Source organism: Glycine max, chromosome 7 (assembly GCF_000004515.6).
Source record: "Glycine max cultivar Williams 82 chromosome 7, Glycine_max_v4.0, whole genome shotgun sequence".
NCBI lineage: Eukaryota > Viridiplantae > Streptophyta > Magnoliopsida > Fabales > Fabaceae > Glycine > Glycine max.
Genome location: NC_038243.2, coordinates 37,820,051 through 37,836,528, shown reverse-complemented (window position 1 = coordinate 37,836,528; position 16,478 = coordinate 37,820,051). Strand labels below are relative to the sequence as shown.

General features: G+C 32.5%; 2 protein-coding genes and 1 long non-coding RNA gene across 4 annotated transcripts; 1 reads left to right on the top strand and 2 right to left on the bottom strand.

Annotated features, from left to right (window-relative positions):
* Positions 1-1,356: 1,356 nt before the first annotated feature.
* LOC121175165 (uncharacterized) lies at positions 1,357-1,888 on the bottom strand. Its single transcript, XR_005892359.1, has 2 exons — positions 1,763-1,888; positions 1,357-1,632 (listed from the first exon to the last, which is right to left on the bottom strand). It is a non-coding gene; the product is annotated as an uncharacterized lncRNA (long non-coding RNA).
* LOC100786203 (formin-like protein 2) lies at positions 1,876-5,856 on the top strand. Its single transcript, XM_006583785.4, has 4 exons — positions 1,876-3,251; positions 3,434-3,672; positions 4,075-4,319; positions 4,710-5,856. Exons 1-4 carry the CDS (start codon positions 1,876-1,878, stop codon positions 5,514-5,516), a joined length of 2,667 nt encoding a protein of 888 aa, XP_006583848.3. The 3' UTR covers positions 5,517-5,856.
* A 384-nt stretch (positions 5,857-6,240) lies between these two features.
* On the bottom strand, positions 6,241-10,621 carry LOC100805292 (acyl-coenzyme A thioesterase-like protein). 2 transcript variants are annotated; one of them, XM_014778139.3, is made up of 5 exons: positions 9,977-10,621; positions 9,014-9,191; positions 7,567-8,033; positions 7,120-7,248; positions 6,241-6,637 (listed from the first exon to the last, which is right to left on the bottom strand). In XM_014778139.3, the coding sequence occupies exons 1-5, from the start codon at positions 10,241-10,243 to the stop codon at positions 6,431-6,433; spliced, it is 1,248 nt and encodes a 415-aa protein (XP_014633625.2). In that variant the 5' UTR covers positions 10,244-10,621; the 3' UTR covers positions 6,241-6,430. The 2 variants fall into 2 exon arrangements, with proteins under 2 accessions (XP_014633625.2, NP_001304537.3); NM_001317608.3 differs by having other exon boundaries at positions 9,960-10,585.
* Between the last annotated feature and the right edge of the window lie 5,857 nt (positions 10,622-16,478).

The window sequence follows — 16,478 nt, the reverse complement described above, 5'->3', positions numbered from 1 at the left end:
CAAAGAAGATAAAAAAATGAAAAAAAAATTAAATTAAAGTAAAGAAAAAGAGATGTAAGATCACAATAAATTTTGAAAATTTTTATTATTTTTTCTCGTGCTTCTCCACAACCAAACATATTATTAATATATGTTATGATAATTTAACATCATGATAAAGGAGGTAAAAATATGTATATTAAGTTGTATAAAAATTAAATTTAATATATGATGTAAATTATTTTTAATATCTATTTTTACATTTATGTAACTTATTTAAAAATATATTTTACAATAAGACTTCTAAATTTATGTTCGAATAATCTAATTAATAAGTTTAATTTTGATTTTTTTATATAAGTCAACATGCTTGACATTTAAAATATAAATAAATGTAAAATTCTAATACATTATAACAATTTAATATAATAATAATATTAACAATAAATATTTGTTTATATTTTTAGGTTACACATATAATTTAGTTCCTAAACGAGTCATGAGATTTTAATTTGATCCTTATACATGAAAACTATTAAATCAATTCTTATACTTCATCATTTTGATCCCTATCATCATTAACTCTTTTACAAGTTTTAAATTTGATTTTTATACATGTAGTTTATTTTTAAATCAATTTTTATACTTTATCATTTTGATCCCTAGCTATTATCATTAACTCTTTTACAAGTTTTTAATTTGATTTTTATACATGAATTTTATTTTTTGATTTGGTTCCTCTTTGTTGAGACTAAATTAAGAATGTTGTGTAGTACAAGGATGAAATTAAGAATGTGTTGCGTATGAAGACTAAATAAAAAATATAGTTAACGCATGACGGGAAATACCCAATCAATAAGTTTTGCACGTACATAGCAACTGAATTAAAAATCTAGAAGATTAAATTATAAATGTATAACCAAAATGTTAAGAACGATATCTTTAATATATATTTTTAATACTTTTCATCTTATTGACCGAAATTTATCATAAGTCATTCATTTTAGTGAAAATATTTATTATTTAATGATTTTTTCTTCTAATTTAGATATAAGATTTATTAAAAATTAATAATTTTCTTTAAAAAAAACAGTTAATTACAAAGAAAGTATAAAAGAAGAATGTACAGTTGTCCTCATATATATATAATTCAAGAGATAAACACTTACAGAAAAACTAATAAAAGTTATTTAAATTTAAAGATTAAACATTTAAAACCATATTTTTACAGTTAAAAATTAAATTAATCTACAATAGAAAACACTTTTAAGCAATATTAGCATTAATATTGCTTAAAATTAATGCTAATATTGCTTAAAATTGTTGTTTGGAGTTTTCGACGTATTGCTTTTCTCTGATGAAACACGGGACATGCAATTGAAAGAGCTTTTGAATATGTGTTGGTCAGACAGAAATCACCGTCATAGCATAAGGACAAGGAAAACATCACAACTTTTCAGACAAGAGAGATACCATAGCTACGATTCCCTTATCTGCCTTTTTAACTTTCACTTGCCTCCAAATGCAAACTACTCATCATCTTCTTCACCCTTTAAGAACCCGCACGCAGATTTTCCACCTTCACAGTCATAACAACAAGTACTCCTATTTCTCCAACTCCAACACAATATCATGCTTTTGTTTTTTTACTCTCTGCATAGAAACAAACACACATAGAAGATAATTATTATGAGAGACCCTGAATTATATTTATTAATAAAATTGATAAATACTTGGTAATTAAAATAACATCTAGCCAGAACTACATATTTTCACCACTTACATTCCTACCAGTCTTTTTTCTTCCTCCACCAGTCTCTCTCCCTTTGATTACTTCATTAACTCCAACACCAACATTATTATTCTGACTCTCACAACACCACCACAACAACAATCATGTGTGCACCCTTCAACATTCTAGTTCTCTTGTTATCACTTTTACTCACTTCTTCTTCTTGTTCTTCTTCTTCTTTTTCACAGCCTCGCCGTGTTCTCCATCAACCACTTTTTCCGAGAATATCTGTTCCGCCAGCACAAGCTCCAAGCTATTTATCTCCTGAGCCTCAACCGAAGCAACAACATCTACAACCCAAGCTTCCATTTTCTTCTATTTCATCTTCTTCACCACCACCGCCGCAGAAATCTTTCTTCCCTTCCTACCATTCTCCGCCACTGCCACCTTCCCCCGCCGTCCTCGCTACTTTTCCGGCCAACATCTCCTCCCTCCTTCTCCCCCGCCCCATCTCCCGTCACCACCGCTCCGCCGCTGCCCTCGCCGTCTCCCTCTCTCTTTGCTCACTCGCCCTCCTCGCCGCCGCCGCCGCCTTCCTCCTCCACCACCGCCGCCGCACACACTCCTCCTCTGATGTCAACGACGACGACGACGACGACAAGGCCTCGAGATCGGACAGCCTCCGCCTGTTCCCGCCGAACACCGCCGCCTCCGACGGCGCCGACCGTAAACCCCGCGGCAAAACGAGTCCCACATCGGAGCTTCTCTACCTCGGCACGGTGGCGAACTCCGTAACCACCACCACCACCTCAACTACAACAACAACAACCACTGACTCAAGCTCCAGCCACCATGAAAGTTTTCGGCCACCGTATCAGAAACTCGGCGACTCGCCAGAGCTCAACCCGCTGCCGCCATTGCCACGTCACAAATTCAAACCATGGACCACTGAAGAAGAGAATAATGATAAAGATATCATAGAAAAGGAAAATGAAGAAGAAGAAGAAGAAGAACAGTTTTTTTCTCCAAGTGGTTCTTCTGGTGGGAACATTAACAAACAACAAAAGAGTTCTCCTTCTCCTTCTGGTGTTGTTGCTTCCAGCTCACGTGTTTTCCACGTGGATAAATTCGGTTCCAGAAGCTTCACTTCTCGAACCCCTTCTTACCCACGCTCCAATTCACTCTCTTTTTCTCGTTCCCCTTCTCTGAATTTCAGCCCCCCAAGTGTTAAATCATTGCCACCGAACAACAACCCTGCTTCCCCTTCTTTCTCTTCATCCTCTTCTTCTCCGAGGGAAGAATGGCATGTTCCATCTCAGGGGAAAAATTCTCCAGCGGCCACCGATTTACCTACTCCTCCGCCGCCACCTCCTCCGCCACCGCCGCAGTTTTGGGAGGCTCCGGTTGATAAAAGTGTTACTTTTAGGAACGAGAGTGAGGAGACTCCGAAGCCAAAGTTGAAAGCTTTACATTGGGACAAAGTTAAGGCCAGCTCGGACAGGGTCATGGTTTGGGATCGCTTGGGACCAAGTTCTTTTCAGTAAGACATGTTTACGTCATTCGACTTTGTCAAATAATGTTTTACACACACACACACACACACACACACACACATATATATATATATATATATATATATATATATATATATATATATATATATATATTATGTTTATATGTTGTTACTTGTGTTGGGTTTTGTTTTAATGATTCGTGGTGCAGGTTGAACGAGGACATGATTGAAACACTTTTCATGGTAAATAATAATAATAATAATTCCAAGGAGGGTTTCGGTGTTGCGATTAGAGATAATCATAATCCTCGGCGTCAAGTAGTTCATTCTGCGTCTCCAATGCCCTTGGAGAATAGGGTGCTTGACCCTAAGAAGTCTCAGAACATTGCCATTTTGCTTAGAGCGCTGAATGTGACTATTGATGAAGTTTGTGATGCTCTTAGGGAAGGTGATGATCCACTTTGTCTTCTATGCTCACAGTTTCTACCAATTTATTTTATTTTAAACATAAAGATGTAGTTCTTTTTGTAATTTTTTTATACTGCACTGCTTATGCTTTGTTGTCATTTTATTACCATTATGCACGTGTATATGCCTATTGTGTTCTTGTTTATGTATCAATCACGGAATGGCATGTAAAACTTATTTATTATTTGTATTCTTCATTGGTCTTTACTGCTTTTTTGTGTAGTTCATGGTCTTATGGCTCAACATCAAACTTTGCTCCTACTATAAGAAAAGTTATGCAACGTTGTTCCTTGTTAAACTCTGTTTATCTTCTTCTTTTTCTCCTCGTTAGTGGCTGTATGTTTTTGGGGGAAATGTTTAAGCCTCATTTTGCTGTCTATAGGCAATTGTGATACGTTGGGGACGGAACTTCTTGAAAGTTTATTGAAGATGGCTCCAACTAAAGATGAAGAATCTAAGCTGAAGGAGTTTCAAGATGAATCGCCCTTCAAGCTTGGCCCGGCTGAGAAATTTCTTAAAGTCGTGCTTGATATACCTTTTGCTTTTAAGAGAGTGGATGCTATGCTCTACATTGCAAACTTTGATTCTGAATTAGAATACCTTAAGAAGTCCTTTGAAACTCTGGAGGTATATATATTCTGATCTCATTTATCTCTCTCAATTTGATCATTTTGTTTTCTTAAATGTGTTTTGGGATATTATGAACCAGATTGACCTTTCAGTATCAAAGGAGCTAAATGTTGGTAATATTTTCAGCTTCTTATTCTAGCTTTCCAAAATCTCATTTTATGTTTATATTCAGTATCAAAGGAGCTGAATTTTCAGCTCATTTTTTATTCTAGCATCCACAGTATTATCCTTTTTTTTTAAAAAAAAGATTACCCAAGATAGAAATCTCCAAAATGATCCTTTTTCCATTGTGATTAGGAAACACAAAACAGACTTGTATGTGTAGCCTGACTGATATCAATTTTTACCAATGTACCCGTGGTTCTCATATTTCATCCTTTTCCACAGGTGGCCTGTGAGGAATTAAGGAAAAGCCGCATGTTTCTGAAGATACTCGAAGCTGTTCTCAGAACAGGAAATCGAATGAATGTTGGAACCAATCGTGGTGATGCTCATGCGTTCAAACTGGACACACTTTTGAAGTTAGTTGATATTAAAGGGACTGATGGAAAGACCACTCTCTTACATTTCGTTGTATGGGAAATTGTTAGAACTGAGGGTTCTCATATTTCTGGTTCTAACAATAACCATGCCGCTGACAATGACCACCAATATACTCTTCAAGATGAGGTTGACTTCAAAAAGCTTGGTCTGCAAGTTGTTTCAGGTTTGAGTGGGGAGCTCACCAATGTTAAGAAAACAGCTGCTATGGATTCGGACATGCTCAGTAGTGATGTTGCTAAACTTGCCAGAGGAATCGAAAAAATTGTGCAAGTTGTAAAATTGAACGAGGAGTCACCTTTGAAAGAAACTAACCAAAAATTTTCTGACGCAATGAAATGTTTCTTGGAGAGGGGAGAGCAAGAGATTTCAACAATCCAGGGCCAAGAGAAAAATGCCCTCTCTTCAGTGAAGGAGATAACTGAGTATTTCCATGGAAATTCAGCAAAGGAAGAAGCTCATCCATTTAGAATTTTCATGGTTGTGAGGGATTTCCTTTCAATCCTAGATGGTGTTTGCAAGGAAATTGGTAAAGTAAATGAGAGGACGTTGGTTGGTTCCCGTCAATCTGTAATGCCTGCAAATCCTATAATGCAAACCTTTTTCCCTGAAATTATTGGTAAGCAACCATCTGATTCCTCTGAATCTGATTAACCTCTCAAAGCCAATCTGACCCAGATGTAACAGGTTGAAGTAGTTTGGGCATGTTTGGTCATTGATGGGTTGGATTTTCATCATCCAAATATTATCATGTGAAGTGACATTTTCACTCAAATCTCACTGAACCAGAAACCCAGCTTTACCCCTATGATGATGAAACAAAGCTCATGCTATCATAGCTCTTGTTTTCCTGCCTATGTAGCTCTGTATATGTTTTACTGCCTAGATTATATAATGAGTGCATTCTTTTCTACTTTTGTGCTAGGTTGGCTGCTTCTCTATATTTGTATTCACAAATGATCAATGACAAATTTTAGATTTGCTTTTTTCTTAACTTTCGTAAATTGAGGATTGTGTGAATAAGTTGAAATTACTAATACACAAGTTGTATGTGGGGCACCATAATAAAAGTTGTTTCAATTGTAAAAGTCTCTAGTTTTTAGAAAGATGCCATTTTTGCCAGTGACTTTTACTACCAAGAACATTAAATCTAACCAGACTCTGATACTGGGAAATATAGGATTGTGACTTCAGTTTGGACTTTAGTGTGTTGTGGCCACAGTGAGTGGCAATGGCATCATCAAGTGTTACTATCTATCAAAGGAAGGAGTCAATGCAGTCTTAAATGTCATCATCAGTAAATATTAATATTCGTGATGAAAGAAACATTGTCTCTTTCTCATAGCTATTCGAAGACTTGAGGTGTTTGACACGTTGATTAAGGAAATTGCGATTATTATTATTGATTTCTAAAGGTTTGAGAATTGTGTTGCCTCCTCTATTGAACCACCAAGAGAAGCTATTATCTTTTTGCCTCTAATCGTGAATGGAAAAAAAAAAAAAAAAACCCTTCAAAATCGCTCTGTAGTTCAATCCACAACTACTAAGAAAGTTCTACAGGTGCTATATCAGAGATTTGTTTTCTCCGTACACTTGTTCTCCTTGACAACGTTTAGATTACCATCTTTTTTAACCAAACTCAGGTTCTCAGCATCCATGCGTTCAAGCACCTTCCGTGCTTCCTCTTCTGTAGCAGGAACAACATGTAGAAGCCTCAACCCATTTTTAATGGCCACAGGATCAACACCAAATGTGAAGTAGAATCTGTTAGATACCTGTTTTAAGAAGAGCATGGAATGAAATGAAAATTACTAGATATATGAACATGTGAATCTCAAATGAAAATGAGGCATTCATTTTTGTATTCCATTAGATAATAGTTATATAATTTTTTATTTTATTTTATTTGTGGGAATCGAAGACAAATATTATTGTACCAAAGGGTTTACAAAAACTTGCATACTCTATTCAACCAACTGAGTTAGATCCCTCGATAGATAATAGATATATAATTTGATGTTAGCTTACTAATTATTATCCATCCTAATTGAGTAATTGTAACAAAATAAAATTAGACAGGAATTTGCTGACAACACTCCATGGAACTCTTTGCTCTCACTGAAAAAAACAAAAAAATCACAGAAGACAACTTTTCTGATATATCTTTCCATTACTAAAATTTTATGAGAAGGAAATTTATGTGTATCCAGAAACTTTAAGTAAATATTTCATATTATATTATAATTATAGTGCTCACCTCACTTGAGCGGTGCTCAGGCTTTGTCACATGTGCAACAACTTCCACATTCACCAGGGGTTCAGCTATGTTGTCAAGTTCCGTGTACAGAACACAAGACTTGAGACGAAGGAAATTTCCAACGTCCACCTGCATCATCAAGTTGTTTTCAGTTGAATGTCCTGTTTAAATGTCAATAAAATTGTTCTTTTCTGTTGATATATAAACTTTATCAAAAGGTGCTAAATAATCCAAATTGATGATAATATGAAAATAAACAAAGTAGGTCATCAGAAAAAGAAAATCACATAAATGAGGTCATGATGATTCTGTTCCCCTAGACAATTTCATTGATGAAAGAAAACTTCCAGAAGGTACAACTGATTTTAACATCAATACCATTCAGGAAATGAGGAAATGCAGTTCATTAAATATTTAGAACAAATAGTGTCTGTGATGAGTACTTACAGGTTTAAAAAAATCAACATGATCAACTTCTAGGAAATGAGGTGCTGCACCAGCAAAGGCATAAGCAGTTGAAAAGGCAAGTTCAAACGCTCTTCTCATCAAGAATCCCCCAAAGATACGACCATGGATGTTTCTTTGCTGTGGCTGACAGATAAAAGAGTTCTGTAGGCAAGTATCCTTCATCAGGACACTATCTCTGTTGGCCAATGCTGGCATGTCACAGAAGATACGCCCTTCGGCCAGTAGTGCTTTGAGCCTAGCAGGGTCTTCACTCTCTCCATGTTTCTGTTCTTGTTTCATTCTTTTCCTAAATTTGTTCCTCTCTTCTGCTTCTTCCCAGAGCAATCTTTCTTGCTCACTTTCAGGTGAGATCTGGTTGATTGGGGCTGCTTTTCCAGTGGCGGAGTCGCGAGCCACAAATGTGAAGTTAGCTACAAGTGCAGGTGAGCTTGAGATATTGGGATTCCCTGTCACCAAGTTTCAGTGTCAGCCTGTCAGGTAAGGAATTAATCGCTGGTAAGTGGTAACAGATGCCATGCTGAACTGGTAGAGGATTAAAAGACAACACTACAAAGATGTGATTTGAGCTTATATAACTAGAACATCTTGAACAGGCTTTTAGTCAACATTTCTATATGTTGTCTGACTCTTTTCATTTTATTTACAGCAGCATGTAAGTTTGTAAGAACAGTAAGCTACAAAACAATGTACACAAAAGGCAGGATACTAGGGTGGATTTAACAGTCTATGTAATAAACCATACAGGTTTTGCACCACCAATTTGGGAAAAAAATTATAACCAAAATTTTTTGACAGTAATTATTCAATTATACTAACGATTAAGTCCATGATTTCTGACATATTAAAGTGACAAGCAATGTCAATGCTTGTTTGGAGATTAAATGAAGCTGTTGAGGTTCTTACTTTTGCATTCTTACAAGACCACACTCTGATAACATGCTTCACTAAAGGAAAGTAAACATGGATTAGCCGAAAGAAAATTGAACAAAGTTCATGACACAATTTTGCTCAAATTTCTAATGGTTGTTAGTAGCCAACTTTTGTTAGTTATAACTGAATAATGGCCGTAACTAATTGTTGAGTGAGAGTTTGTCAGTTAGCACCTAGATGGGTTAGCCAGCTGCATCCACATAGCCCTCATTATCTTTGCTCTATAAATAGATGTTGTATTCTGTTGTCAGATCATCTAATAGTAATTCAATCATAGCCGAAGTTCACACTAACTGATAGACACACCACTATTTCCATCTCTATGATGTGTTCCCTAATCAAGTTTCTCTGATTCCAATTATGTACATACTATATAGTAACATGCCATCTGTCTGGTTCTAACCACTTACTGTCTATTATAATCAAAAGATAAACCATAATCTCATAAAATAACGGCCAAAGAAAAAAGAATCAACTTGTATTCATCCGGCAGCACCTTGAGCGGACTGAGTCAATTCCAGTTGAATCTCCATGGATGACCGGCCAACCCAGGAAACAGCACCCACAATGGTCAAATCAGCTTCAATATGGATTGGCTTCTTAAGAACCATCTTGTCAACAGAAGCAGTTACCAATAGAAGGGGTCTTGCCGTGCCATCTTCATTAGAACAATGCTGCTCAAAAGAGAGGGAATAAACTTCAATATCCAAAACTCATGAATACAATAAATCTTCCCAAGTACTATAAGCCACACACCACAGACACTTCTTAACAGAAAAAACCTAACGGTTGATGTTTCAAACACATTCGTAATTTAATATGCATGTGTGGGTAATATTGATCCTTGATTTTCTTATCAAAGATCAACATTACTTACTTTACCCTCCTAGTAAAGATATATATATATTTTTTTGCTTCTCCATAGTTATTTTTCATTATTATTAAACGTGATTGGGAGGAAAGATCCCACTAAAAGGTCAGTCAGGTTCTTTGATACGGTAGAAAATTAGTTATCAATAAACTGATAAATTTACACCAATGTCATGGGCACAAAAAAAAATGTTTAGTAAATTACAATGACACTCATGAGGTTTCATTAAATTGCACAAATCCTCCTCTTTTTTCTACCTTAAACTAACTCTCTTTAATTGTTTGAAAAACATTTTCCTCCGGAGGGAAGTTGTTGTAAATGTTAAAAAACATGCAGAATTTATGCAATTTCACGAAACTTCAGGAGGATGTGTCAGGATAATTTATTCTAAAAACATTTAAGACAAAGCTATTTTGCTCTACCCTGTTTGTTCTAAACGTGAACTTTGAATCAGACCATTAAAAAAAAATGAACTTTGAATCAGTTTCATTAATATAATGAAAACCCAAGACATTTAAACCCGTAACTAACAAAACCCACAATTCAATTTGGAAAAAAAAAAGAAATGGACCTTGAACGCAACGGTACCAGCAAGAGCGTCGAAATCCTCGACGAGCTTGCCCATCCTGATGTGATTCCATGGATTCCTATACTGCTCGCGAAGCATGTGATCTTCTGAGAAGTTATAGAAAATGCAAGTCCTGCTCCGGGAGGGTGTTTTGAGAACGGAGGGGCCATTGGAGAGAACGGGGTTTTCGAAAACGGAAGATCTGGCTTCCCAGAGAGCGTATATGGCAGGGGAATGGAACATCCCTGGCCATAGACTAATGGGTTTGCGGTTAGAAGAACCAGCATCGATGGAAACAGAGGTTGTCGTTTTAGTTGTTGTCGGGTATGTTGTGGAAGAATCAGTTGAGAAGTGATTCGATGGGATTGTTGGATAGGGGGAATTGGTGGTGGGTGTGATTCTGAATCTGAAAAGATGGTGGAACAGTGAAAGGCATGGTTTTGGGTTTCTGAAGGGGTGCATAGTGTTGCTTGTACATGGAATGGAATCGAGGTGAAAACTGAATCTGAATGGTGGGGATTCCACCAAAGTTGGAGCAAAGAATGAAATGTTCAACTGCTACAATTAATTTTGCATGATTTTACTAAAAGGACTGAACTATAAAATCAGACTCAGTTGCCATCTTTCTTGAACTCATTTTGATGGAAAAAAACTGTCTAAATACTCATTTTGGTCCTGTGAGCCTGCCCACATATTTAGTTCCCCCAAATATAAAAAAAATTAAAATTTCATCTTTTGAATATGAAGAGAAAAGTGTGATGATTGATTTTATATTTCATCCATTATTCTTAACGTGCAGGCACACTTATGTAATATTTTTTGTGATGACATGATAATTAATTTATCATTCATGTGATTGTTATATATCTATCAGTTCTATTCTTAATTTAGTCTTTAAATCTATCAATTTATTATTTTACTCCTTAAATTTTTGAACTTAATTATGTAATATATTTTGGTGTCTACAAATCATTTTAAATTATTAATGAAGTTTCATGTTGGATCTAAATTATTAACATAGTCATAATTATATTTCATTACTTTCATTTATGTTTTTCAACTTCCTCTTTCAGACATTATAATTCATCTTGACTTTCATATCTATCATTTATATATAAAGTTCGCCATTTATTCAATCAAAACATTAATTCTAATAAAAAAAATAACATACAAACATCTTAAAAATTATTTAATTTTTATTTATAAACATTGTATAACTTGTTTAAGAAATTATATTTTATTCAAATAAATTTTTTGAAATAGCTTTTTCAGCACTCAGGTAACCATTAGATTTCATATAAGTTTTTGAATACATGGTTATATAACTAATTATTGAATAATCTTGAATGCATGATAAAATTTAATTTTATTCTAATTGAATCAATTTTTAATACAGAATCTAAAATTTGATCTAATCTAATTAAAAAGAATTTGAATGCATGGTTAATATTTTGTTTAAACATAGCAGCTCACCCGTTTTACCTAACAATTGGAGGATTACTTGTTGGACCCAACAATTTTTTGTTGATTAAGCCCATTAGGTCCAAAGGACAGTGAGAGGTCATATCATAAGTCTAATGGTTGTGTTGTTGTTATACAGCAAATTTTAGGGGTTCTTTTTCCTGCACTTCAATTTTTTTATTTTTTTTGCCAACATCTCCTTTTATTACGGAAAAATAATATTTCAGAATGTATTTTTATACCCTAAATTACCCTTTTTCATAATGAAAAAAGTGTTGGTAAAAAACTTTTGGGATGTAGGAAGTTTTAGCCCAAAATTTAGTCCCTGGTGACGGCTAGTGGGACACAACATTTATAAAGGTATCTTTAAATAAAACATAATACTAATTAATAAGTTGATGCAACTAAAGATGAGTTGGATGAAAAAGAAATAAAATTAAAGGAAAAATAATATTTCTTCCGTCCCATAACTGACGTTTAAGTTTTTTTTCACAGTTCAAAAAATAAATATTCCAAAAGTTTAACATTAACTAGGAAATAATTTTATTAAAATATCCTTATTTTTTCTCTTAATTTCAATAAATGATGTATTATTAAGTATTTTAAGAGAACACTATTTATTACAAAGCAAAATTAAAATAGATGTTTTGATATATCATTAAAAAGTTAGAATATTAATCAATTTTAAAATTTTTTACAAAGGCTAAAAATGTATTCATTCTAGAAGGAAGGAAATACTCTCTTTATCCTAAAATAAGTGTGGCATGTGACTTTTCAATGTATCATTAATTATTCTTTTTCACCAATACTCCTAATAAATATTACTTTTATTTTTTAATCTAATATTAATACTTTCCTTAGATTCATATATAAGAAAAAAAGTTATTTTAAATCTTGGACTTAAACATAATCAATCTAATTAATTTTACTCATATTTAATGATAATATTCTTAAAATATCTTTCATTTAATTATAACAACTTTATTGATAAGGATTTATAATTTTTCTTTTATCTATATAAAATAATTTAAAATGAAACTTATTTTGAGACCGTGAAAGTATTACATATAATAATTGATGTAATGAGAAAGAAAAATGTTGGGGATATTAAGGAAAAAAAAAACAGAATTAAAAGGAAAGGTATGAGAAAAAAAAAGTGCATGATGTTATAAAAAAAAAAGTGCATGATAATGATATCCATGGCCGGAATGAGACCACACAACTTTATGAAAACATATGATATGGGTTTTTTCTTTTGGTGGATATATGATATGGTTAGTACCATGGAAGAAATGTTCCATTATTGGTGTAAATGGGATATTATTAAAATTTATTAGTACATCCAAAGTGAAAGTCAAGAGGTGAAGAATAGGGAATAGAATCATTACCTCGGAAGCTGAAATCTTTCTTTTCCTCGCTAGACCCTGTCCAGTTATCCATTAGGAGAAATAGGTAGATCAGAAAAGAAAAATAAAATAAAAAAGGTGAGAAATAAAAGGTATTTGGTATAAGAGAAATATGTAAAAAATAATAATAAAATATTTAAATTAAAGTGATTTGACATATAAATAAAGAAAAAAAATATTTTTTATTGTTATGTGCATTGTAGCTGGGCAAGCTGCTACAAAAATGGTTCTTTTTCTCTCGGATTCTCTAGGCAGCATCATCGCTTACAAACACTGTTAATAAAGTTCCAATATCATTAATCAATTTTCTTAATATCAAATTCTAATAAAAACACTTTAATAAAAATATAATTATAAGAATTAAATGATATTAATAAAAAATTTAATTAACACAAAGCTAACTCCATATGTCCACAGCCAATAATGCCACCTCCAATCCATGATTGTTGGACTTGAAAACAATTATTGCTCCACAATTAATCGCTCTTGTTCCTCTTACAGTCACATACCTCACCATATAGTATTGTTTTGAACAAGAAATTAAACCAGCCATTGACGATAACGAACTAGTACTGGTATATATAATTATGATGATATAATATTTGTTAGCTGCGAGATATCCTGGCTCCATGTGCATATGGAACCACGAAGAGGCATATATTCTTATGTTCTGACATAGAATGTGGCTTATTCATGCATGCAGTGTCAGGTCGGCCCAAAGGATAAATTAAGCAATTAATGGCATAAGTTTTAAACCTGTCAATAAAAATAAAATTGCAATTAATTTTTATAAAAATAAAAAAGGTTACAGATGTTAACAAGGTTAAATTACTTATTTGATCCCAATAATTTCATGATGCATATATTTTTAGTCCATATAATTTGAAAGTGATTTTTTTAGTCTTTATAATTTATATTTTAATTCTCTTTTAGTCTTTATACTTTAAAAATAGTTTTTATAGTTTGTATATTAATTCTCTTTTAATCCCTGTAGTTTGAAAATGATTTTGTAGTCTTTATGATTCGTATTTTAGTTATCTTTTAGTCCTTACTACAAAAAATATATAAAAATAATTAGTTATAAATTATCAACTATTTTTTATTATAAATTATCTTGCGATAAATTAGTTACAAATTACTTGTTAATATTTTTGTAGTTAATTGTAATTGATAATATTATTCATATTTTGATGATAAGGACTAAAAGAAAATTAAAATATAAAATATAGGGACTAAAAAGATCACTAGGGACTAAGAGAATAAAAATGTAAATTATAAAGACTAAAAAAATTAAAATGTAAATTATATGAACTAAAAAAATACTTTCAAACTATAAAAACTAAAAAAAATTAAAATGTAAATTATATGAACTAAAAAAATACTTTCAAATTATATAAACTAAAAAAATATGAATCATAAAATCATAGAAACCAAAATTAAATAACTAATTAAACCTTTTAAAAAAAAAGTGGCATTTAATGATATAAAGGCCTGACTCATAATTTTTTCATTTAAAGAATTTTTCTCCTTAAAATTTATATTAGATCTCACTCACTAACTCACTTCTTGGACGGATTCCATGTAGCGTAGACATACAAGATGGTAAGGGTTTTGCCCTGAAATCCAATGACATGCAAATAAGAAGTACTGATTCAATTCAGAGATGCAGAATCAGGAGGAGGTGAGAAGGGGATTAAGTCAAATGTCATTCCAAAACAGGGTTTTGCCAAGTGTTGCAATAGAAAGCTATACATATGTCATGAGTTGTAAATAAAACTCAAAATGTAATATAAAATAGTTCTATCAATCAGACATAGCTAAGCCTCTCATAAATGCTATATGATTATATATTTTTGCATTTATCTTACATTTTTCATTATTTAGAACTTTGTTTTAATTAATTTTATGCTAATATAACTATTAATTAGGTGAAAGTTTAATGTCTTTAACTTTTAAGAATTTTTATTAGCTTTTGATGTTTTATTTTAGGAAAAGAAGAAGAATTAAAGATTTTGGAAAAATAGTTTTGGAAGTTCAAATCACACATCTTTGGAAGCACATTTTGAAAGCATAAAGTCATCATTTTCCTCTTTGGTAGATGAGGTCGGCTTGAAAGATTTGAGACCGGGCCTAAGAGTGTTAGAAAAACACATTTGTTTGTTGTCCACCTAAGCATGAGCATGAGAAAGCTAAAGTTGGACATAAGATTAAGTTTATCAAACTCGAGAGTTTATACACATTTGTGAGAGTTCTATAGACTCGACTTGTGGACTTAACTCGTAAACTCGTAAGAGTCTACTTCATATAAAAATAATAACAAAATATCTATAAATAACATACTAATTAAACATTTCAACAATATAATAAAGCAAAACAGTAAATCATAATGTCCAAAGTATTTAAATAATCAAGTATAGTAATAATGCATCACTATTAGATAATAACTTACAGACGTTATTAGAAAACAAGAGTTTGATATTATTAAAGGTGAAAATTTTGTATTTGAGAATAACACACTCAATGAATGTATGTTGGATGTTAAACAGACAAAAAATAATAAAAAATGACTTACATTTTGGTCTAATTTTTTTAACTTGCTAATTCGTTGACTCGGTGGTAAACTTGAGAATCTACCGAGTTTACTTAAAATTTATAGAGTTTTCCCAGAGTCTACTAAAAAAAGTTTACTCAAGAGTTAACTCGCAGAAGACAAGTGGACTCGTAAACTCGTAAGAGTTAGCGAGTTAACTCGAGAGTTTGATAACCATGCATAAGAGTGTTGATGTGGCTTAAGTGAGGTTGAAACAAAGGATAAATGATCAAATTAAAGGAGATTTCAATAGCTTTGGTTTGGGGAGCTATTTAGGGTAATATGAGGGGCTGAAAAATTCTTATTTGTTCTTTATGACTTTCCTATCAACTCTCGTCATTTTGTGCATATTTTTTTTTTTCATTTTTTGCATCTTCTTCTTCTCTTCTTGTAGTTATCTAGTTAGATTTACTCTTTGTGGGGATTGATGTAATTGAGTTCATCCTTATGTTTATATTCAAGTTATGAATCTATGTTTATTGTTCATTATTAAGTATTCTCTTTTATGTTAATGCTTACTTTGGCTTGATTACTCATTGTTTGATTTTGTGGTTTGAATGATCATTGAAAAATGCCTTTGAACTTAGAAATGGGGAAGAACATCTAATGAGTTTTGTGTCTAGGAATAAAGTAAGACTAGTTAGTAATCTTTTAACTCTTGTTCTTAAAGCAAGTTACTTGGCTAAATTAATTCAACGGATTTGATAGTTTAGTTGAAAAATTTAGACTCTTTCCATCAAGGGATTGATGTTTAGGTATTTTTGTGAGTTGAAGATAATAATTGGACTTTGAACTAGAAGAGTGACCTTTATTTGCATGAGGAGGTGCTTTAGTGAAATCAATCTCTATTATTTTATCCATTGTTATTTTGTCTATTTTTACTATATTTCAAGTGTTTATAAAAATTATCTAAAAGAGTTTCTTGCTCTTTTGCTCTTTATGTTTCTTCATGTCTTAGCTTTTTATATTATTGCATTTCAATTAAATCATTGTTCCAATAGTTATAGTTAGTGAAAGTTATTATTTTATGAGTATTACATAAATTCCTATGAATATATTTGGACT